General features: G+C 43.3%; 1 protein-coding gene across 3 annotated transcripts in view; it reads right to left on the bottom strand.

Annotated features, from left to right (window-relative positions):
• Positions 1–23,299, bottom strand: part of celf6 (CUGBP Elav-like family member 6) — a 154,740-nt gene that overhangs the window by 52,041 nt on the left and 79,400 nt on the right. For all 3 annotated transcript variants that reach the window (XM_086107419.1, XM_086107420.1, XM_086107421.1), the window contains exon 3: positions 3,668–3,716. In XM_086107419.1, the coding sequence (XP_085963545.1) occupies positions 3,668–3,716 (49 nt within the window). The remainder of the gene's footprint in view (positions 1–3,667; positions 3,717–23,299) is intronic.

Genomic DNA, 23,299 nt, shown 5'->3' with positions numbered 1-23,299 from the left:
TCCAATAAAGCCAAAGGATGGGGGAGCTAATAAACAACGAGGACAAAGATCCATCCATTTTCTATACCGCTCATCCTGTTTGGGTTTATGGTAGGGCTGGAAGGCTTTTCCAGTTGACTTATGCCACATTTTCATCGCGTAGTACCAGGCATTGGTTTTCCGCTTCAAACCCGTGTCATAACCAACTTAAAAAGAAGAAACGTGGAACCCAAGAGTAGAATAAGGACAGCAAGAAATCAGCAAAGTGAAGACCGTGGAGTATAAAATACAAAAGTTTCCCGAGATAAGTGCTTTCACCGTTTCATCAGGGGAAATCATGTCAATGACAAGAGGAGCCTTGTCGAGTTGATGACGCCTCTGACTCATCACCAGTCAATCACGGGTGGTCATGAATGGCACGCACAGTGAACTGTGCAGGATTTGAATCACTTCATTACATTAGGCCCACAGGTAGAACAATGGTAGACAGACAGCAGGGATGGTAGCACACTGAGAACCGAAAAATATATATTGATGGACTTTTCAGAACCTTTATCGGCATCATCGAAAGTAGATGCTGTTGCCGGCTGACCCATCATCATAGAGCTTTCTCCTAACTGACAGTAGTGGCGAACGAAGTGGGACTCCGGCTCAGAGATTGTGTTTAGATAATGGGCATCTCCAATCATAGATAATCTGGCTCCAATCTTTTCTTCACAGACAAGGTCAGAGGGAGAACATTCCCGGGCGAGGAGATAGGGAATGGGGGCGGCTTGCAGATGATTTACTACTGAGATTCACTCAGCTGCTTCTATCACTCTCCGTTAACTTTTTCATCCTGTTGTCGTTGGCCCTTTTGCTCATTCCGCCTTCTATCTCTCAAATTCCTCCACGGGCCCGGTACGCCTCGCTATCGCTTTCTTCATCTTTCTCCTCGCATCGGCGTACCAATGAGATGGCATAAGAAGAAAGCCAATCGCGAGAGAGAGAGGGGCAGAGTGTAAAGAGGAATTGACATTTTCTGATTCTTGCCCCATTTTAGAATGAAGCAAATTGCCAAGGCTTTTGAATGGAGACGTATAGCTTGTCCGTTCCATGGGCTGTCAACAGGGCAAGCGAGTCGAGATTCCATTCTTCACTTATTCGTATCAGAAGAAAATTGATAGAAGTGCACTATACACTATAAGAATATATGAAGCGCTGCTTCCATGATTCATTCTATATCAATAATCCATGGACAAAAATGAGAAATGAGTCATTAGTTCTGACCGGTTTCAGTGGCGGGACCCTTCCAAAGACCCATTTTATCTGTGTTCTGGAGAAAACACCTTTAAAGTTTTGGCCACGTTGTGGCCAAAACTTTTGAGACTCATGTTTTACATCCATCCATCCATTTGCTAATGCGCTTATCCTCACAAGGGTCGCGGGCATGCCGGGGCCTGTCCCATACATCGTGCCACCCTGACATTTTACAGTTACAATGAATTTTGATTGCATATCCTTGGGAGGATGCAATCCCTGTATTGGGATACATCTAATGTCTGCAATGGCGGCCAGGCCTTGGTTTTCTGCCCTTTTAGCATTACTTCTCCTCCGAATGCCTCCCGATCAGACGTCTCCAAGGAAGAGCCTCCACAAAAGAGGATCTTCTGCACCCACAAAATGGAAGGATGGAAGTGACTTCCTACTGAAGTGCAAATGTCCCAAGTGACAATTGAGTGGCTCCCACGAGTAATTATACCTGACCGGTCCTTCCACAAATGAATCCTGTGCTTCCTCATCTTTCTCTTAGTCACCCCGAGCTGTCTATTTCCCTTTAACTGCACAGCTTCATAGTAAATCTCATTTCATTGTCAGCCATGACTGTGGTTTACTTCCCTTGCTGAGCGGCCGACTTCCTGTTGCCATTAAAGCTCAATATCTCTGCTGGGGCCTGTCTGCTTGGTCTTATTTCAATCTGTTCTGTTGCCAAGCCTGTCCACCCATATAGAAACTTCATCTAACAGACGAGTGGCGGCTGTGCCAGCCGAAGAGCCGTCTGTATTTCATTCACACTGCCTGTTAGTCTCCGTTCCCTTTCGGTGAAAGAGGAGTAGTAATTGATATTGGGACGCATCCATCCTCCCCTCTTAAGCCTAGAGATCTAATATATCTTGGTGAGAATGCCAATTGGCTCTCACACAAGCCTTGTCGGTCAGACTTTGCCCGTTTTTAGATGTCCATTAATTAAAAGTGCCACCATGACAAAAAATAAGACCGACTTTGGGGGTGTGCACGGCAATGGAAATGAGCCATCTGATTCACACTTGGGGCAGATAAATCACCAACGTGGCTCACTCTGATCCCATCCGAAGCGCCACCGAGAAATTCAAGCAGACGCTGACTGGTTCAATTAGAGCCAATTCCACCCAGTGTGCACGTTTAACTGGCTTCATCTGCATTAACCTCCTGTGATGGTAGTCATGGAATTCATGCAGTCAGTCATCCTGCCATCATGTCTTATTGTGACACTGCACTTAATGTGAGAGGATTTGTGGGGATTTTTTTCATGAGGCGTTTATTTAAACTTTGAATGCACATATAAATGTTAAGTTCAGTCACATCTGCAGAAATTTGGGGCTTCTGTGTTTAGATGGTCTCAACATATATTGTTTCAAAGTTACAAGCATTACCCAGTGGACTAGTTGGTGTAGTGGCCATTTGTTTGCTTTTATATTTAACACACTGTAAATAGGTTCTGTCATGGTGTTTTTACTGCTGCTAATGTCAGTTAGTAAAACATTACGACGTATGTGACAAATTCATTGTTTTAGCGTAGGAAAGTGACGACTATTGTTCACAGAATGCATTTTACAGAATTTTGGGGGATCTGATTCGGACTGTGTGTTAGTAGTATGCCGTATCATATGATACCACTTGATAACACGATAATCACAAAATAAACCACACTTGACATTTTTGAAAGTGTTTGAAAATGTGTCTCTTTAAATTAGCACTCTTTAAATTAGTGATATAAATCACATTGCCGGTCAGTGTGATTTCAGGCTAATATGAAAGTTGATCTGAATCTGATTCTGAATAACTTCAAGCATTTACCATGTAAAGGGGGTGCCAAAAGGCCCATTTATTGCTGCTTGATTGCACCTGCCGAAACTTAGCGATTCAGAATAGGGCATGATATAAGGGGGGGGTGATATCATTGTTTTTTTTTAGAATTGCAGTGGGAAGAGGAATAGGGAATGACAAAATCTAATCTCCTATTTTATTCAAAGCGATCAGCCCTCCCTCAACACACCAACCCCCAATTCAATAATACATCTCAAGGTAGCGTGTTCATCTTGTCAAACTCAGTGGTTTTCTTTTTTTTTTGGTCCGAGTTTGTTTGGCTTCTTTTTCCCTGAAGCCTCATGCAGAAGGTTCAGAGTGTCTACTTATTGTTTGCCATCCTCTTTCGTCTTTCCGCCGTGTTCCTCTCACTTGTCTTTGACCCGCTCGCAGTGACTGTGAACCGCGACAGCCCCCTTTTTGCTGGCACAGATGGGAAGTCAATAGAAGCAAGTGACCTATATTACGGACCGCGCTGCTAACTCCCAGCGCGTCTCAAGCGAGAGGAGAATATGAAGGATTGTGCTTGTACCACTGTGCGATGTGGGTCTGTTGTTGTTGTTGTTTTTTTAAGGTTATTTACCTCCCCGTCCTTCGCTGTCTGCTGGCTTCACCTGGATGGGTCGATTCATCTGGAGAGAGAAAAAAGAAAGTATGGTTAGCGTACAACAACGGGGCTAACTTATTTCATCAAGAGGTTGAAGATGTGAATAGTAGGCCCTGGTGTGTAATGAGTGCTTTGTGAGCGCAACACAAAAATCCCAGCCAGTGGGTTTAATTAATGCAGGGTGCCGCCTCCAGAGATGCCCGAATTCCCCTCACAGTTCAGCAGAGTTCGCACTTTTCAATGACGGCGCCACACCGGGTGTCAGATGGCACTTGGAGATTAATGCTATTACATCAGCCACTCCCACACCTCCAGGCAGAGGTCCTTTCTATCCTGCCCCTCACTCTTCCTGTTCTCGCACAGCTCCAGACTCCCAGTCACCAGCTCGTCCCTGACCCTCAGCTATCCTCCCTTTTCCCTGCCATCATCCGTTCCTCCTTCCTGCCCTGAATCGCTGCCAGTATGCCACCACTCTGGTCAGCCCAACCCCCTCATGGATAGCTCGTACAAATGTAACCATAGAAATCAATAGACAACATTTGAAGATCCATTTTGTTTGGGAAAATGTGGCCGTGCAAAGATGAAAAACAACCGCTTTTGAAAAATCCTCCCATTGGCTCTTGTGCTCATGTCTGTCGTTTCATCTTGGGTCACTCCCAAGAGTTCGGATGTGGAAGCAGAATAGCACTTAAGGTCTGCTTGTCCCTCCCTGAGCTGGAGTTTTTCTTGCAGTCCCTTGCTTAACCAGGTCACATGCATCATATTCTGGTGGGGGGATTTTTGTCACTTGTGGGCCCATCTCGGCAACGACATGTGAACAGCACAAGGCGCTGCCCGCTCAGATCACTCAACTCGGGCAGCACGGTGGGTGTCTGGCCTTGAGGCAGTGCAACACTTGACAGTAGTTGACATGAGCCGGGACCGTAGCGCTAAAAATAGAGCCAAGTCTGGTGGGCATGTATAGACCATCAAATACACAGAGACACCCGAGGACACAATGTACTCGTCCGGCAATATGCTGCGACACTGGAACAAAATGGATTGCGCCGATGCATAGATGAAGGCGTGAAGGCACTTATAAACAGCTATACATGCTTCAGATGACAAACTTCATTCAAAGTTGATAAGCATCCAAGTCAGCTGAGTCCAGCTCGACTTGCCGTTCATACATTAGGATTCGCGAAAACCAGTTACTAGTGAGTGCTAAAAGTCTGTCATATAACAACCCCTGTCAGATTTGAAACAGATTTGAAAAAGCAGACACATCCGGTTGCTGTGCTTTCGATCTGGACGCTGACGCACAGTCCACACTTTGGTGCACCAGTCCCTTTTCTTCCTCACTCTAGTTTCCTCTCAAATAAATATGTTCAAATAAATTCTCTGCTATTTTGATGTTAAAAAAAAAAATCACATGCAACCAAGGCAAGTAGAGAGTATCGCTAAGCCGTTCGTTTGCAGTAGTAAAGGTCCAATAGTCAATTTGAGAAGACACCAATCACCTTCGAGTTGCATTACATTGTGGGATAGCAGATACACACATACAAAAAGAAAACAAACAAAAAAACTGTACTTTGAATTTATTCAATTTGAAGTTGTACATTGATGCACATGATTAAAATGCGGTTGGAAAATATTCCCTCCTTACCCAAATGAGGTGACTTCAGATGACTTTTTTTCAGTTTTATCCTTAGACAAACAATAATCCAGATGCTTTTTGACAAAGTATGTACTTGGTTGGCATATCACATGCACAATACACACAAAAAAGGCCTTAGCCATCCAGGGTTAAGTAGTATTCAAGAGATTCAAAAAACAAACAAACAAAAGGTGAAAAGATGTGCTTTGCTGTTAGTCCAAACAAGCTCAGTGGTTAGGACACAGAGGCAATGTTTCTTCTTTGTGTCTTGGATAAAGACTGTTTTTGGATTTAACAGCCATGCATCAGGACTAATGTAGGTCAGTTGTAGCATTGTCAGTATTAAATGTTATGTCCTTGCTTCAAATGCGGAAGTGTCACAGTTGGTCTGGCATAAGGGGCAAAGCCTGAAGTCCCTAAGATCTCTCAGCTTGCTGATCAGTCAGCTTGTGGGACTTTTAAACGGCAACAATTGGGCAAGAAGCTTCATTAGTGGCCTTGAGCCCCGCCACCCTGAAGCAAGTCATTAGTCGTACCAAAAGTACACTTGGGGTTGCTAGGCAACAGAGTGAAGGGTGCCCGGCAGGCAGACGAAGCGAGCTGGCCCGTCAGTCCGCCGGCAGTCTGCCAACCAATTGGCACTTCTTTCTTTTTTCCTTTTTTGTTTCTCGGCTCGGTCCAAGGAGGTCAGAGCGAGAGTGAGCAAGAAGGATTCAGTAAACTCCCACACCTTTCAGCATGTCCTACTTTCCTGTCCCTTTTCACTGTCTTTGACCAGGAATTTTCCGAGAAAGTCTGTTACTGCAACTTCTGGGCCAACTATTGAGTCATTACTAACATGCACCTGCTTATGGCACCAGCTAAGTCCTCTTAAATTGCCCCTTTGCAAAATGTACACATTTTTTTTTTTTTAAGAAATCTGTCCTCCCCCCTGCACCCTCATTCTCTCTTACAACAGCACAAAAAGTCTTTGGGCTCAATAACAGCAGGTGGTTTAGGTGACATTTTAATCCTTTATTACGGCGTGCAGGATTAGCCAACAGATCAAGGCTGAGTTAATTATATGAATTCATCAGAGGCTGGGCAAAGAGGCAGCCTGCCTTCCCCTTGGGCCAAGCATCCACCAACCACCAACCCTTTTGCTCACACAAAATGAAGATGAGTCTCATTTGGTCTATCCGGGGTAGCAGGCTAATGAGGAGTTTAGTGTCGCAGCGCTGTTTTAAAAGATGGATTTACACAACATGGTTCAAGTTCCAATTTTTGTTCCTCCATGTTCCACAATTCATATATGGGTCATAAAGAGGGCAAAAAACATCATGTCAGATATACCCCCAAAATATGTGTGGAAACACACGGGTCACATTGGAGTTGGTGCACCCGCACTACCTCGCACACAGACGGAAAAAAAGTTGCAAAGGCAGAATTACTATAACACACCACAATTACACTATTGATCTCATGTACCCCTAACAGGGCCATCCAGCAGCAGTTTCGCAATCTCTGGCCTAAATTAAACATTTCCATTATTTATTTTTGCTTACTTCTGTGTTATTGCTGCAAAATGTTGACATGTGTATCCGTTATAGCTTGGTGATATATTGTTATCATACCAATATCTACATATGAACATTCAACATGTTAACATTGAAAATAATTACCGGTACTATATCAGTCGTGCGCTTTCCACACTTGAGCTGAAGGAACAGCTCAGGTTAACCAGTCACTGTTGGACAGCTGAAACCAGCCAATCACAATAATCTGATGATGGGAGGGAGGATGTGAGAGATGCATAGAAGAATCACAAACGCAGAGGCACACTTGAGGAATCCATTTCTGTCTCATAAGGAAGGGATACAGTCGTGCATTGTCAAGCCATGGAAATACAGTACATACGGTACAGATGCACTGTATTTTACACCAGTACTTAACCATATTTTATAATTACATATGTACCAGTGGATAAAAGACAGGAGGATCAAAGCTGGCACATTAAGTGTGTCATCTTAAACTCTCTTATCCTGCATTGGTACATTTCACACAGCTGTGAAAGATGCACACAAAAGCCAAAGGTCAAGCCATGAAAAAGCCATCTTGGGTGGCCATTTTGAATTTGCATAATTTACAAGTCGCCTCATGAGCCGCGGTTTAAGTTCGACCCTTGGTCGTGGCTTTGTGCCATTGCCTTTCACAAAGCTGCGGTTGTGTCTCTGTAGGCATGACATTTGGGTTATAGCTTTCATCCACGCATTCAGTGTGAAAGGGGGTTAAAAATCAGATACCGGTAATAGATCAAACGAAAGCATTTAGCAGTGTAAATCCAGCCTCAATGAAACAATTTCTAGCGTTTTCCCATTGGGCCTATACAAAATAAGCTGCCTCAACATTTAGAAGAAGACGTTGGGCTTATTCATCCGGCGGAAGTCTGGCTGCAGGGGATAGAAGCCCCCACAACAACACACCCCACTTCCCCCGTCCATGTCTTGCTTTGTATTTGTCTCTCAGTGCCCTTTTGGCCTCCAAAACCAATATGCTTCCCTCCGTAGCCCCTTTAATGGCTTGATCAATGCTGACAAATAGGCAGCTCATGCTGTCCTGCCTGGGAACTCTCAGCGCTGCGCCTACGCAGGCGTACTTAGAGAGCCCATCTCTCGTTCTCCTCATCCCTGCCATTTTTCCACTTTTTTTCTTTTTTTTTTACATCCAACCCTCCCCTACATTTCCCCTCCTTCATGCTCTATTTGCTTTATGTCTATACATTCACTTTTTGTCTTTTTCTTCTCCCCTCTGCGGCGGCGAATCTATATTTTTCATTATTTTATGATGAATAAAAGTGTCCTTAAGACATGGAGGGTTGGAAAAGCAATAGTGTGGAACAGCGGAGCTTGCTTGCATTGTTCCACTGAAGGACTTCTACTCTGTGTGCATGAGTGTGAGTTTGCATGCCCATGCCTCGGTCTTTGTGTGTCTGATTGATGACATGTGCAGCATAGACGAAGCGAGACAAGGTCAGTGCTGGCCTTTGACCACGCTTGACCATGTTTTGTCTAAAGGGATATTTAAAGTAAACAAAGATAGGTATGTGCGTGTGTCTGTCCTCTCTATCTATCTATCTATCCATCCATCCATCCATCCATCCATCCAGACAGACAGACAAATCCGTTACATTTTTTCCCCCCATTTTGTCTGAAAAATAAAAAAAAAACAACACATGCAGTCTCAAACTTTGTACACCTACAGAAAATGCTTGGCTGCTCAAGTATCACCAATCACCAACACTAAAATACAGTAGTGTTGTAGGCCTAAAGGTTCATCAAAAAACAAGTCAGAGATTTTATTCCCTAAAACATCCGTATGACTTTATTAAATATTAATTATTGTCAGCCACACTTAATAGGTCAATAAACACGCATGTACATAAAAGTTGAATAAATAACATATCAATAAATGTTTAAAAATACTTCTGAAAGATTCGCTGCTTATGTATTGCACCTAAACGTTAATTCCAACTGAACTGTATTTCCAAACTACAAAACCTTTTCCAATTGCGTCACCTGGAGTAGCTCTCTAATTGGTTGCCGGGGCATAGCTAGTTCCACCATTTGTCTTTTAATAATAGGCAAGGGCTACCCTTGCACTTCATGTGAAATAAGCATTTAAGATGATTTTTATTTTCCAATGCTGCAATAAAAAAAAAAGTCGTGCAGATATCAGCACACCTGTGATTCTTCAGGCATACCCTAAACTGTCTTTTTCGTGAACTGTTGTATTTATCTTAAGGAGCCATGATAAATCTCCGCAGCCAGTCACATTACTCATCTTAAGTTTTAAACAGCTGCGCCAATCATGGCGCTGCATGACAAATATAAGTTCTCCATGAGGCAAAATGAAAGTGAAGAAAAAGTACATCTTCATGGCAGATAATGAGCCTCTCTAAGATGGATTCATCAATTCCGATGCTCGAAGTCATCAATAATATGAAGCCTGACTGATCAATTGATTAACCATATGTGAATATATAACAGTCTGAACAGTATAATTAGTCTTTCCAAAACAGCAGTTTTCCAAGATTTTTCACACTTCCTGGCAGCAGCATGAGAATAATGACAAAATAATAATTACAAAGAAATTCATTAAAAACTTGCATTGAACATTTTTACATTGGTTTTAAAATTACTACAAGTGGTGGCCTGTGATTTCAAGAAGAAACATTTTTTTATAAAACAGTGGCCAGATTTCTTAGTAACATTTCTGTGACATGATTTGTGTCGGAATAAAGGAAAAGAATTAGAGTACACTTTACACACCCTATTTTTTGTTCTGCTGAAACTGTACAGTTTTGAGGGAGCGACCCTGTCTCAGTAGCGGACATAGTACCTTATCACCACCACCACATCAACACCTTCATCGAGCAATCAAGGAATTGTTGGTTATCAGAAGCTAGGGCTGTTCGCAAAAAAAAAATCAAAGAAAATCAATCTGTGTATCCAACAATGTAGCAATGCTCACCTTCTGGCTTTGACATGAGAATATATCAGATACTGTAGTTGGACGGATGCTTGAAAATGGCAGATCTTCACCCTGTCCAGTTTCCGAGAGATGGCCGGAGCAATCCAAAATGCTGTTCTCACTGAGATAAATACATTTTGAGGAATAGGCAGCTGGCAAAAGATTTGCTTGGTTATCCTGTCCTGTCGGGCTTGATCGACAGGGGCTAGCAAAACAAATACAGAAGCAGCGCACTACCGCTGAGCACCGAAATTTCCAATAAAACTCAATTTTGTGTCAATGCCCATGGAAAATTGAAAACCACGGTGGTCGTTTGAGTGCAATCCAACTGCCAGACGGGCAAACAAGCTGTAGTGGAAACAGAACCTACTCGAAGGAGGAAACAAAAATCTTTCTCATTTTTATCACATACAACTAGGCATCGCATATTTCCACTTCGAAGAGCCATCATCTGTTTGATCCGCCTTATTATGATTCCTGCCGCTCGGCGATGTTTTTATTGTAGCTGCTGGTGCCATTGCCAGCCTTCGACGTTCATGAAAAGTGTTTAATGCTAACTGACTTTTCTTGATGAGCCAACACAGAGTTAATTCCTCTTGATAGGATGGAGAATTCGCCTTTGTGAAGGTAAAAAGAACGATGAAACAATCGCCCAATCTTTTGAGTTTTATTGATAGTTCTTGATTATGGTGCTGGTTTCCAGAAATTTGAATATACTCTGGTCAAATCAAGCGTTCAAGTGGATTTGTATTATTTAGCCTGGTATTAATTAGCCTATTTGACTCGTGATTTCACTCATATTTGAACATTTCTGAAAAAAAATAAATCAAGCTCGATGGTATTTTTATTTTTATTTTTTTTTGCAGTTGTGTTAAACTGCGAACAAAGGGTGTGGATGTCCCCGCGATGGTAATAGCACAAGAAAGTAATACGAGAAAAATATTCTCAACTTACAGTATTTGATATGCTTTGCAATTGTTTGGAGAAACAGAATCTTTTGCACCATTTGTAATAACGTTGGTGACTTCTAGGATGAACTACAGCGGCATTTGTCAAGCTCGGGATAGCAGACATACATTTTCTTGATAAATGGCTTTTGATGCAATAAATTATTTTAGCAATATTTATGCATTGTATAAGCTGTCATATGTTATGGTGTTGGAATGCGGGTCTGAAGATGAACAGGTTTGTGTTTTGAAAGTATTAAAAGTATGAATCATTTTGGTCCAAAAGTAAACAATAAAGAAAGTAGTGGCGACTTACTCTTTTACAAATGTCCTTTGTCATTGTCAACAGGAAAATATATTCATTCATAAAATACATTTCATTCAAAATCCGGCCAGGGTATGAACACTTTGTGGCTTAACTTTATTTGATTTGAGTGTTGGTTCAGTACTCTTGCTTGGAAAAGGTTAGAGCAATTTTTAATTTTTTTTTTAAAGTGCAGCTTGTAGGCAGATCCAGGTCAAGTCCCTTCTCTTCTTGATGACAATGAGAGAAGAATAGTCTGCATTAGCATAAATCTTGAGTAAATGTGTGCTACCCCACAAAAAGGCTTTTAGGATCCATTCAGATGATGTAGTTGTTAGAAATCCACCCTGGTTTAAAAAACAATTATCTCCCTCGGGGCCGATTTCCCTTGACAGGTAAGCTACTAGATCAAGCAGAGGCCTCGCTGTACCGGCCCAAATTACACCTTCCATCACCCATCACTCACACATCAGGACACACTGCCCCTCATTCCGGCGTGAAAGAAGAAACAGGGCCAGCGCAGCGGGAACATCGCTCTCTCTCAAATTGGAGCGTGTGTTCGCTGCCGCCTCCCCGCCAGGCCAGGAAGTCGGGAGAGTTTCAGTCGGCGGAGTTTGTTGGAGCAGACGGGGTTAGAATCCGAGTGATGGGGAAACACACGAGCGGGGCTCAGTGTGGAGTCGCGGGGAGAGGGAATGGGCTCTGACAGCTCGGCATAAGGGTGGATGGCGGAAAAATTCGGGCTATTCTTAGCTCTGAACCCCTTCTGCTTTTTAATGCCGTTTGAGACGGGCTCGATCTGGGAAGTCATCAGCACTTTGAAGTCACAGAAAGGAAACGTGACAGTTCGGGTTCGCCGATCCAATTTTGTCCTTATCCTTATTATCCCAGGATGTAGTCGATTCTAGATTGGTCACCATAGAATGAGAATCCGAACCGCTGGCATAGCAATGGCCATTTGTGAGGTGTGATGTAATTTTGAAGTGAAATGGAGAGTGGTCAGTATGTGAAACAAAGCCGTGATCAAAAGTCATGGAAGTCGAGTCCATAAATGGACACGCTCCAACATTGTTCAACATTGTCTGATGGTTTTAGTGTGCTACTCCCACGTTACACCGCTAACGCTGGTTGGTTTAATGCTCTTGCCTTGTCCTACCCTGTATTGGGACGTAACTAAAGATGGACAGTTTTGTTCTCGGATTGTGTGGAAATTATTGTTGATTAATTTAATGGTGTCTGGAAGCAATTCAGGCAAAAATGAGTGCAGTACCTGGCTGCAACCAGCAGGAGCTTGTCATAGGGGTCGTGGGTGAGCTGGAGTCAGTCCCAGATGAACAAAACATGTAAACTCGGCATCGGAAGTCCAGAACTGAGATTGAAACCAAGAGCAAAAGAAATGTGAGGCCGTTGTGATAACTGCTAGGTGCCGCCTAAAATCACAAAACACAGTCCGAGAGGGGACTGATTCGTGGTTGCCATAGCAAGAACAGAAATGCTCCTCTCACACGAGCCACTGTGGCATCCACATGACATTGAAGCTTTTACTCTTAGGTCAAATTACCGTATGTCGTTGCAATAAATGTCACATAGAGCTGGCACTATTGCTTTGGCAGTGCATCTTCTTGTGCGTTTGTTTTTCCTTTTGGTTTTGTCTCTGTAATCTCCCTCTCATTCCCTGTAATTGCCCACCAGGCATGAGCGTTGACTTTTATTTATCTCTCTCTATCTGTGTTGGCCCTCTGAGAGGCTATGCCCGGTTTAGCACCATCATCCAATCTAATTCGGTTTGTGGGATTGCGGGGCTAGCCCGTGCTCATAAAGCTCCTGTTTTAGATTAATTTTGGTTGGACCTGAGGTGGCGGGATGGAGGGGGGGGGGGCACAAGACAGAAAACGAATGAGAAATTGAGGCATCATGTTATCCTCTGCTCCATAAAGCCTCTTTTCTTTCTTGGACTGGAGATGGATTGCCGTGGAGGTCCATGTACCCAATGACCAGGCTGCTATATTACCTTTACTGCCCCATTTTTGCCTCCCTATATTCCTCCCACCCTCCCTCCTCCTCTAGCGGAGGGGTGACGATTGGACACAGAGCGATAAGACTAACAAATTAGTCAAAGTGACAGAGAGTTTTATGAGGTCTGCTCTTGTGAGTCGACCGCTCTCCCTTGCTCGTCTCTGACTCATTCTCGCGGGGAACGCCTCGCCGGGGCACCTGCAGAAAGTATTTGGAAAAGGAAGTAAAAGTGGTGGGGTAAAGGGGAAGAGAGAAAATACCAAACACAAGGAAGTAAGATTAAAGACGCGAGATTAGAGGAAGAAATCACGGTTACGCAAAGCTTGGGGATCAGGGAGCTATGGAAAAGTTTCACTTTTGCAGCAAGTTCTCGCTTCTGTTTAGCATTAGCATACTGAAGTGAGATGAGGGGTAAATTAGTTTGCATAATAGGGGTGGGACCAAGTGCATATATTTTTTTTCTCTTTTTGTAATACATTTCCATAGCCTTGCAAGGCAGACAAATTGCTGAAGGGTGAAATGCACTCCTGTGTTGCCAAACCCCAAACTAAGTCGGATGTGACGAAGTGAACTCATCGGCAAGGAACTCCACCAATGGGAGTAGCATGGACGTTGCCTTAACTGCAGTGTTATCAGAACTGGACAAATGTAATTCCGTACAAATATTTACTGTGACTATGACTTCAAAATTGTGTGGGTGAGAATGCAAACAGACGACCCCATCGAACACTCCAAATTGTCCCTAGGTTATGAGTGTGAGAGCGGATGGTTGTTCGTCTCTGTGTGCCCTGCGATTGACTGCCAACCGGTTCAGGGTGTCCCCCACCTACTGCCCTGGGACAGCTGGGATAGGCTCCAGCGCCCCCCGCAACCCTTGTGAGGATAAAGCGGATCGGAAAATAGATGGATGGAACCCTTTCAGGGACAGTGGTTACTAAAGTGGACAGCTTATCATGTTATCGGGTTACAGGGTGCATGAAAGGGTTAAACATCATTGTTAGATGCAAATCCGGTACAGTATCTCCACTTTGACTTGGACTTTTTGGAGATTTGGAGATTTTTCACCTGTTAAAAGCAAGTAGCAGAAACAGCCAATGAATACATCTTTTCTAACTAGGTTTGTCCTTCAAATCAGATACTGAAGCGATACACTGTAGTCGCTTTGACCAAAGAACAGTGCCCTAACTTTGTTCATTAAAAGTGGACAACCTCGGAAAATGAACGTCATGTTCTAATCTTATTGAGATATGTTTTCAGTATACTCACACTGATGGATGGACACACAGTTGTCAAAATCATGCAGAGTTATGGTGATTTCAATGTCCACCCATCTATTTTGGGAGGCGCCTGTAATCATGGTCGTGGGTGAGCTGGAGCCTCTCCCAACTGACTTTTGAGCAGAAGCAATAAAGCATTGATTGTCTGATTTCAACGTAAAAATAGAACTCAGATTTATCATGAGTGATACGGAAAGTGCATTCTTATTTTTTTTTTAATATAATGTAAATTCCAAAGAAATCCCGACTTTGAATGCTGATTTCACGACAGATTGATTCGCAACTAATAGCATAGTGTGGTCACGTGTACAGCATATACTATATAAAAGTTCTGCACGCATACTAATCAAGAGAAGATGAAATCAATAAACATCCACTCCAGTGAATACCTCCGACATCACAGAAGGTTAGGTTAACAGACACAAGCCCTGCACATAAATGCAAAGCCATAACAATAACTTGTTACCTCCCCCGGTGCATCAATCACTCCACAAGGCCACGGCGCAAATATTTTCCAGCCAGGCTTTGCGAAACGACCGAAGTTTAAAGCGATTGGCGGGAGTAATAAATGTAAAGCAATGCTATGTCATGGATCTGTCAGACGTACACGTATGTCCATGTCCTGCTCTGTTCCCTTGACGCACCTCGAAACTGAGTGATTATATCAACTATTCATGCAGCCGTGTTGATGGAGTAAACACTAATATGCCCTCCTTGGCAATTTAATGAGCAAAACAAATGTACGTTCAACGTATTTAATACATCAAATATGGTACGGTCCAAAAAAACCCAAAACAAAACTCAAAAGTGTAATATTTAAGATCTCTCTCAAGCAAATTGCTTAAAAATTTCCCCCCCTCCCCAACCCCCACCACTACCACCATTGAAATGGGGGGTTATGACAGGGCTGTCGTGTAATACCGCATTTGTTTTATCTTAGCCAGTGTACATTCACTTAGAATGCTAAGTAGTTTGGGTGATGACGATAATGCAAAAATTGGAGCTGTCGGTCAGGGCGCCAATGTAATATCTTCATAAAGCAAAGCACAAAATCAAAGAAAGTGTTGACTTGCATCTTGCATGTAAATGAACCAAGAATGGTGGAAGCCAGGTGGTATGTAAATTTAAGCCGTTGAAAAGTCAACAGGTCACGCTTCAATATTGCGAATACCTACTTTCAAAATACGCTTCAAAATGACCTCACCCAAGCATTTTCCTGTTGTAAACTTGTAAAAAGGTCCACAAAAACACAAGGTTGCATGTCACTCATGCGTCCTCACAAGAATAAGATTGAGTAAACACACGCAGCCATGAATGATCAGGAAGTCTATATTCATTTAGTCCCCAAGGCTGGTTTCACATGACATGCTCCACCCACAAGGCTGGTGTGGGTGGAGCATGTCAGCTCAAAACTTTCATGACAGTTCTACAAAGTCAAACTTCTTTGGCTTGGAAGAGATTTTCATCTGCCACAGAAATGCATTCAGATATCAAGCTCAGCTACGGTTGCTTCGATTTTCCATCAAACTCAGAATTCTCACCCCAATCCTCCATTGGACGCAAAGGGTCACTTTATCGTTACTTACACCTTTAATTGCATTTCATCAAAGTTGGCTACCATTCTCCACCCACACACAATGATGAAATGTGTTTTCATGTTGTCCATCTGTTTAAAACATCCATGCATTTTCTAATCCGCTTATCCTCGCAAGGGTCGCAAGGCATGCTGGACCCTATCCCATCTTCGGCCAGTAGGCGGGGGACACCCTGAACTGGTTGCCACCAATCGCAGGGCACACATAGACGAACAACCATCCGCGCTCACACTCACACTTAAAGATAAGTTAGATTGTTTCATTAACCTGCCTGGCATGTTTTTGGAAAGTGGGAGGAAACCGGAGTACCCGGAGAAAACCCACGCAGGCACATAGACAACATGCAAACTCCACACAGGAAGGCCGGAGCCGGCATCGAACCCTGCACCTTTGCACTTTGAAGCGGTCGTGCTAATTAGTCGACCACTGTGCCACCTCTGTCTAAAACATGTCGTTCAAATTTGAGAGCAATCAGAAATTATCGCCTGGACAAGTTTATTTTTGAATGACCCCTTGCTGCTTTGAGCCAAAATGGCAGATTTCCTGTATCTTTTTGTGCAGTGTTCATATGTTTCTGTACTTATTTCAGACACTTACAGGGGTCTCGTCATGCATACATGTCTACCAAATTATTATTATTATATATTATATCTAATTTAAAAAAAAGTTCGCTCACCCTTATAAAGGCGCCTTTGCCTTTCACATTCTGAACCTAATATCTTGAAAAGTATAAGGACACACACGCCAGCAAAGCCGCACATGTGTGTCTGTCTCACGACCAGACTCGGGACAGACGGCTATTTTGGAAAATGATCACATCAATCGAAATGATAGATAAAAGAGCTTGGAGCAATTGATAAAGTGCCACAATTATTTGGAAGATGAATGGGTGAATTTGCTTTTGAAATTGAACTGAATCTCGGGCGCAATGGAACAGAACTCATCATCATCAATGAGGCCGCCGTTAGATTGCTTTCTGTCACAGGCCAATACGGCCGATTGGATCCATCTGCCAAAGAGGATCAAATGGACCCGTTCGTGCAACATCAGTGGCTGATGTATAGTGACCGCGTGTAGAACATATCACGCCGCAAATGAGCCATACATCACTGCGCACGCTGTTGTGTGTGTCTGCGTGTGTGTTTAACACTTGACGCTGTGTACAAGCATGTTGCGTCGGAAATGATGAAGGGTATACAAACAACAACACGCAGGCCAATGATGGAATGTTGTGTATGAATTGATGGTAAAAATGATGTATCGATGGAATTAGTTTTCATACTCACTTATGTGTTCCCATAAGGCTATTTGAGCGTTATCGCAACTTTCCTTACTTTACGGCGTTGATCGTGCCCGTTGTGGACTTTGTGTTTTATGTTGGGGGTTATTTGTAGTCCTTCTGTTTATTTTTATTGTGCAAAGAGTCGGTTTCATTAAAATATTGGCAAGAAGAGAAATTGAGTTGATTTTTAGACTCTTAATTGTGAGCGCGCATGTGCCTATGCATGCCATGGATTTTTATGGGTTTTTTTTTTTTACTCTGTGGATTCGTCATGGCCATTCAGAAGTTCCCAGTTCTCAAGAGAAACTGGCAAGAGTAGAAATCAGATCATGCTCGGCGCATCAATTGTGCATGTGCCCCCGCGACCCTGTTTTTATTTTATTCTTTTAAACTTTGTAAATTATTTCTAGCTGTTGTTACGGTATGGACAGGATTTACAGTATATTGCGCAAGTTGTCGGCTTTCATCAATAATTGAGTGGTGTGGACTTTTTTTTTGACAGTGGATTATTTATACTTGTTCTGATGATTTGTATTGATCGCGCCTGCCGGGTATCATGAATAACTGGCAGGAGGAACACTTGCAGTAATTACAATATAGCAAATGTAAACTGAGGGAGTGCTTGAGTGCCTCAGACTTTTCTTTTTTAATTTTAGTTTTGTGCATTATTTCTTATCATTCTGTTTCTGCTGTGCGTAGTGGCAGCTATCGTGAACAAATTCCAGGATCTACATAACACATAAATTCTACACATATGTGCACGTTGCTGCGATGGAAACCTTTGATTCTGTAGATTTGTTTTTTCAGGGCATTCAGTTGATTCCGATTTTGGAAGATGCTAGTTATCATGAAAAACTAGCAAGCGGCGTTCTCATTATTTATATAACATGTTGCTACAGTGACGGTGTTGCGGACATTTGTGACTTTGTGTTCGCTGGACATATTTCTGTTCATCCATCCATCCATCCATTTTCCGAACCGCTTGATCCTCACTAGGGTCGCGGGGGGTGCTGGAGCCTATCCCAGCCGTCTTCGGGCAGTAGGCGGGGGACACCCTCAATCAGTTGCCAGCCAATCGCAGGGCCATATTTCTGTTATGCCCGCTATTTTGAATAGCTTTCAAATGAAAATAGCATTATTGTGATAAAGTAATGGTAATTATATGACATTTATTTTTTGGGGAGTATGCCGTGGACCACGGCAAACATGATCTATCATCGCTTGATGCCCTCAGTCTGAACTTTGGACATTGTTGAATGAAAGGAACATTAGAAAATTCTCAACTCCTAAAAAATCCTTGCCACATTGCATCACGTTGCATAATTCATTTTGCTTAGAAATCTACTTTATCCTTCCTACACTGCATATTGATGAAGTGGCGAGCACAGCGTGAATAGTTAATGCACTTAAAAATGGTCTTAGATTAAGCCAAAAATGTATGTTTGCCCCGCGTTGCTATCAGTAAAGAGTTCTATTCTGCCCATCTAAATGTTTTTTGTATTCTATGTTCACACACACACACACACACACACACATTGTCTACTGCGGTGCAGAGTGTCAAGGGGAAGCTCGGTGGGGTCCGACACTGTCAGAGATACAAGACCACACAGTGCCACCGGTCCACCTGCCGTGACAGCTAATTAGGCCCCGGTCGGGACTGCAGGCCTGTCTTGGGCATCGGCGTAGGTGACGGTGGCAGGGCATCACGGGTTAGCTAGCATGGCCAAGCTGATGAGGCTTGCCCTGCCGTGTTGTCTATTGGTGCACTTAACCCCGGGACTACCCGCATGCCACGGTGGCGCGCTCTCATCTTCGTTAGGCGACCCTTCAGTCATTAATTACGCTCGGGCAACTTCTATTAGCCCTTCATTTAGGCTAATCAACAAGCGGAGGCCCCTCGGTTGACATCATTAGCACGCGTAGAAGCAGTTGTTTGTGAACATTGACGCTTTCTTGGCCATGACATATCTCCTCAGTAGGAAAATGCATTTTAACCTTTACATGCAAGCTTAATTCAACCTGTTTGATGTTTTAGTACTTTTTGGACAACTTGCTGTTCTCTAACGAGGAGTTAATTGACAAAATTCTCAAAAGGTTTTGATTCGTGAATTGATTGACACATCTCATGGTTCAACCACAAGTGGTGAGTTTTGAAGTTCACCCATGAGGTCGGGGAAAAAAAAAATTGCACCAAACAACAACCTCTGGTGCTCATTAGAGAACCATGCTAACATTTTTATGTGCACCCCTGATCATAGATTTGTATGATGCTTTCACCAACAAAATTGATGATCATTTTCTAGTGTGCTTGTCCCTTTTAAAGTCGCAGGTGTCAGTCTCAGCAGTCTCAGCAGTTAACTTTGAATATCCATGTCCTTGAAGAAATTACGTATTTAACTTGTGGATCCCCCTGAAGACATGGTGACCTACTATCCTTACAAAACTGGCACCTTAACTATAGCTCAGTTCACTCCCAGCAGACACGAACAACATAAATAGAAAGTGCACGCGGGAAAAAGGGTGTGCTGAATTTTGGGCGAGGTGATGTGGAAATCGGATGAGACAGCATGCAGCTCCATTGCCTTAGTGGTGCTTCTTAGAATGTTTGTGAGTCAGATTCAGCTAAAGGAGAGGACAAAAAGAGGTTGAGGAGAGGAAAACACAGCCCCTTCCTGGAACCAACAGCAGGTGCTTGAAACATCATGAGATGTACCCTTTGTGTCTTTGAGGCTTGCAGATGCGAGCACCCCGTGTGGTACACAACCCAGATTAGCTAGCGACAATGTATACACGGCACTATACATCCTCCATATGTACCTTTATGCTAATGCGTGTCAGCTACATGCTCTAGGTTAAACCTGCTAAAGAGAAAAACATGATCTCCCACTACCTGTGGGGGATCGCGAGGTGCAAGTAGTGAAAAATCCAAGAGTAATTGATAACAACACCTAAAAACGTTTTAAACTGACTATTGATAATTCAAGAGCTGTAAATAAACCACAAACTGTGATCCCATACAATTTATAATCATTTCAAACAAATTTTACTTTGAACCACCCCAAAATGGCTTTCAGATTGATTTAAAAAAAAAAAGTGTCATAAGTGCGCATGTACAGTATCTGCACAAGCGGCAAAGGTTCTCCATATATTCCACAGACAACCCAGCTCCTCTCAGTTAAGAGAGATCACACTAACATTCTCCCTTGACTCTGTATTACTTTTCCATTTCGACATGGCTTTGCTGGTATCTTCTGTATATTAACTCCAGAATGACCATAATGAACGTGAAAATGTGATTATTTTCTTTTCAATGAATAGCTGAAGATAGGTTTTGCAGAATGACGGGAATTTGTGAAAAGTCAACCGCAAATGTGCCGGGACAACTGTACCAAGCACGAATGTGAGCGCGTTTGGTGTGAATGGATTTCCCATCTCATGACCCATCTTGAAATTTAGGAATATCATTGGTGTGTCAATGGACAAACCATTCATTTGTGTTGCTATACAGATGACGACCTTTCCATGACGGGAGGTTGATCGTTATTGAGTACATTTCTTCGCAAAATCAGCTCAGTAGCTCTGTTAAGTGTATATGATGAAAGGCACCAACTTCAGAGTTGCCTATAAAAAACACAGTCTTGTTGAAATTAGTATCGCTACCACCAAATAAGATGTGACTGTATTAACAAAAAAAGTGGAACCGCGTTTATGACTGGAAGCGTTTTTTTAAACGAATAATCACATGTGGAGTTGTTTTTAAAAAATACACCTGTAAGCAACTTTATGGACCAAAGGACACTTTCAAGAATTTACCAAATGTGAACACTGTTGAAAATATGCACAACGGGCAAGGAAAAGGTCAACGGAGCAGCAGAGGAAACTTTCATTAGCGTCACGTGCACTGCGTTGACTTGACTGGGAATGCACAGTCTCAGCCAATTACTACATCCCAAAACTTGTGCACAGGGCAGATAGAAGGGCTCTCTGTTCTTTACTTATTAATCCCCACGAAGGCCAACCCTGTATAGCGTCATGTTCGACTATCTGTGGTGAAAAATTCACGTCATCTTATCCGCTGTATTCACCGATCTGACTGGCTTACCTACCCCGTGTAACTGTTGCTGACCGTTATGCTGAATTTTCTTGTTGGGAGGAAAGTGTAATTTAGACAGCCATGCATGCACCGCTGCTCCCGGTGTGAAACAAGACTTCAGGGTTCTCGGGATAATGAAGCTTCGTCGGTGCTTGTTTTTTGGTGCCTGTGCAGCTCTGCGGTGGAAAACTAGTCTTTTGTGAGCGCTTCTGAAAAAAATTTGACTGCTTTGTCAAAGGCTATCAAATGAGATCCATTATAAGAGTTGTGACAAGCAACTAAATGCTTTTCTTTGACAATATCAGAGATGACAGTGTTAATTCCAAACTTTTGTGTTTAACACCAAACCTTTTATAGAAAATAATTTTACTTCCAATGTAAATAAAGCGGGCGGGCCGGTGACCCAGTGGTTCGCGCGTCGACCTCACAGTGCAGAGGCCGTGGGTTCGATCTCGGCTCCGGCCTTCCTGTGTGGAGTTTGCATGTTCTCCCCGGGCCTGCGTGGGTTTTCTCTGGGTACTCCGGTTTCCTACCACATTCCAAAAACATGCATGGCAGGCTGATTGTACACTCCAAATTGTCCCTTGGTGTGAGTGTGAGTGCGGATGGTTGTTCGTCTGTGTGTGCCCTGCGATTGGCTGGCAACTGGTTCAGGGTGTCCCCCGCCTACTGCCCGAAGACAGTTGGGATAGACTCCAGCACCCCCCGTGAACCTTGTGAGGATAAAGCGGATCGGAAAATGAATGAATGAATGTAAATAAAGGAACCGTATAATGGAATGTGCCTGGATCGGCTCCAGCTCTTATGCAACCCTCAAGACAACATGTGCTGTAGCAAACGGCGAGATAAAGGTTTCCATAGTATTGCATGGAATTTGACTGTGTCAATCAAAATCCTGCCTAAATTGAATTTTGGATGAAGCTCTTGTATTGGATCTCATTAGATTCCTGTTTAGTTTCTTTTTGTCTATAGGCTCATTTGTATGCCTGAATATAAACAAACGAGCATCCACATTCAATATCGTGTCATGAGAGCGATTTAGTATAAAAAGGGTTAACTGATGATTTACTAACTCTTATCGATGCTTGTAATGGGATAAGGAGAGCAAAAGTGAGCAATTGAGGAGAAGGGAACCGGGGGGAGAAAGTACCATTTGCTTGTAGGGAAGGGTGTGGGGGGGGTCCAAGTGGGCCTGCTAAATGAGTGGCTGCTCATGCAAATGAATGCTAATTTATGCATACATGGCAGTGGTGGCGCCCGAGGCGGCTTTGATTGGCAGTTGCAGGTCTGCGTGTGTGTGTGTGTGTTTGTGCGCGCTGAGAAGGGACGCTTGGCAGTTGTGTTGGGCATGGCTGCTCCCCCGCTCCCTCACCTCCCAACACCCTTTCCCCAAACATCATCCATGTTGTACAAGCTGTGGATCCAGCAGCAGAGCCTCGCCTGTCCACGAGACTGCTTCCAAAAAGCAAGCAGCGGCTCTCCTCTTTTCCCAAAAAGCAAAACACACAACAACAAAAAAAATCCACACATGCGTACATAAGCTCTGCCGCCTCCAATTCCTCCACGGCTGCAACCAGCCGGGGGCATCATCATAAAATCAATCCCGCTCTTGCCTTGGTTCTGTGCATGTACCGCATGTGTGTGTGAGGTTGTGTGTTAGCATTGTCCTGGGATTGTTTATGTTAATTCTTGGCGAGTGTTTGTGAAAGTCAGAGTAACACAAGCATCCGTGCAGCGTTCCCTTTATATACACGATCGCGAGTGGGCCGACAGAAAGGGTCAGGTTAAGACCGCCCCTTTATTTGAGGAAGTGGGGGGACCGGGCCAGATGCAGTGGGCTTGCGTCCTTCTGTCACCTATCAACATTTTTGTTTCTTGGAGGACCACTTCAGTTTTTATACAATCCTCCGAGGACCATGGCACATTTATGAGAAAATATGATACAATGT

Source organism: Hippocampus guttulatus, chromosome 3, assembly GCF_054856545.1.
Source record: "Hippocampus guttulatus isolate MCC_2025c chromosome 3, RoL_Hgut_1.0, whole genome shotgun sequence".
In the NCBI taxonomy this organism is placed as follows: Eukaryota; Metazoa; Chordata; class Actinopteri; order Syngnathiformes; family Syngnathidae; genus Hippocampus; species Hippocampus guttulatus.
Note: the sequence above shows the minus strand (reverse complement) of the source record. Positions and strands in the feature narration are given on the sequence as shown.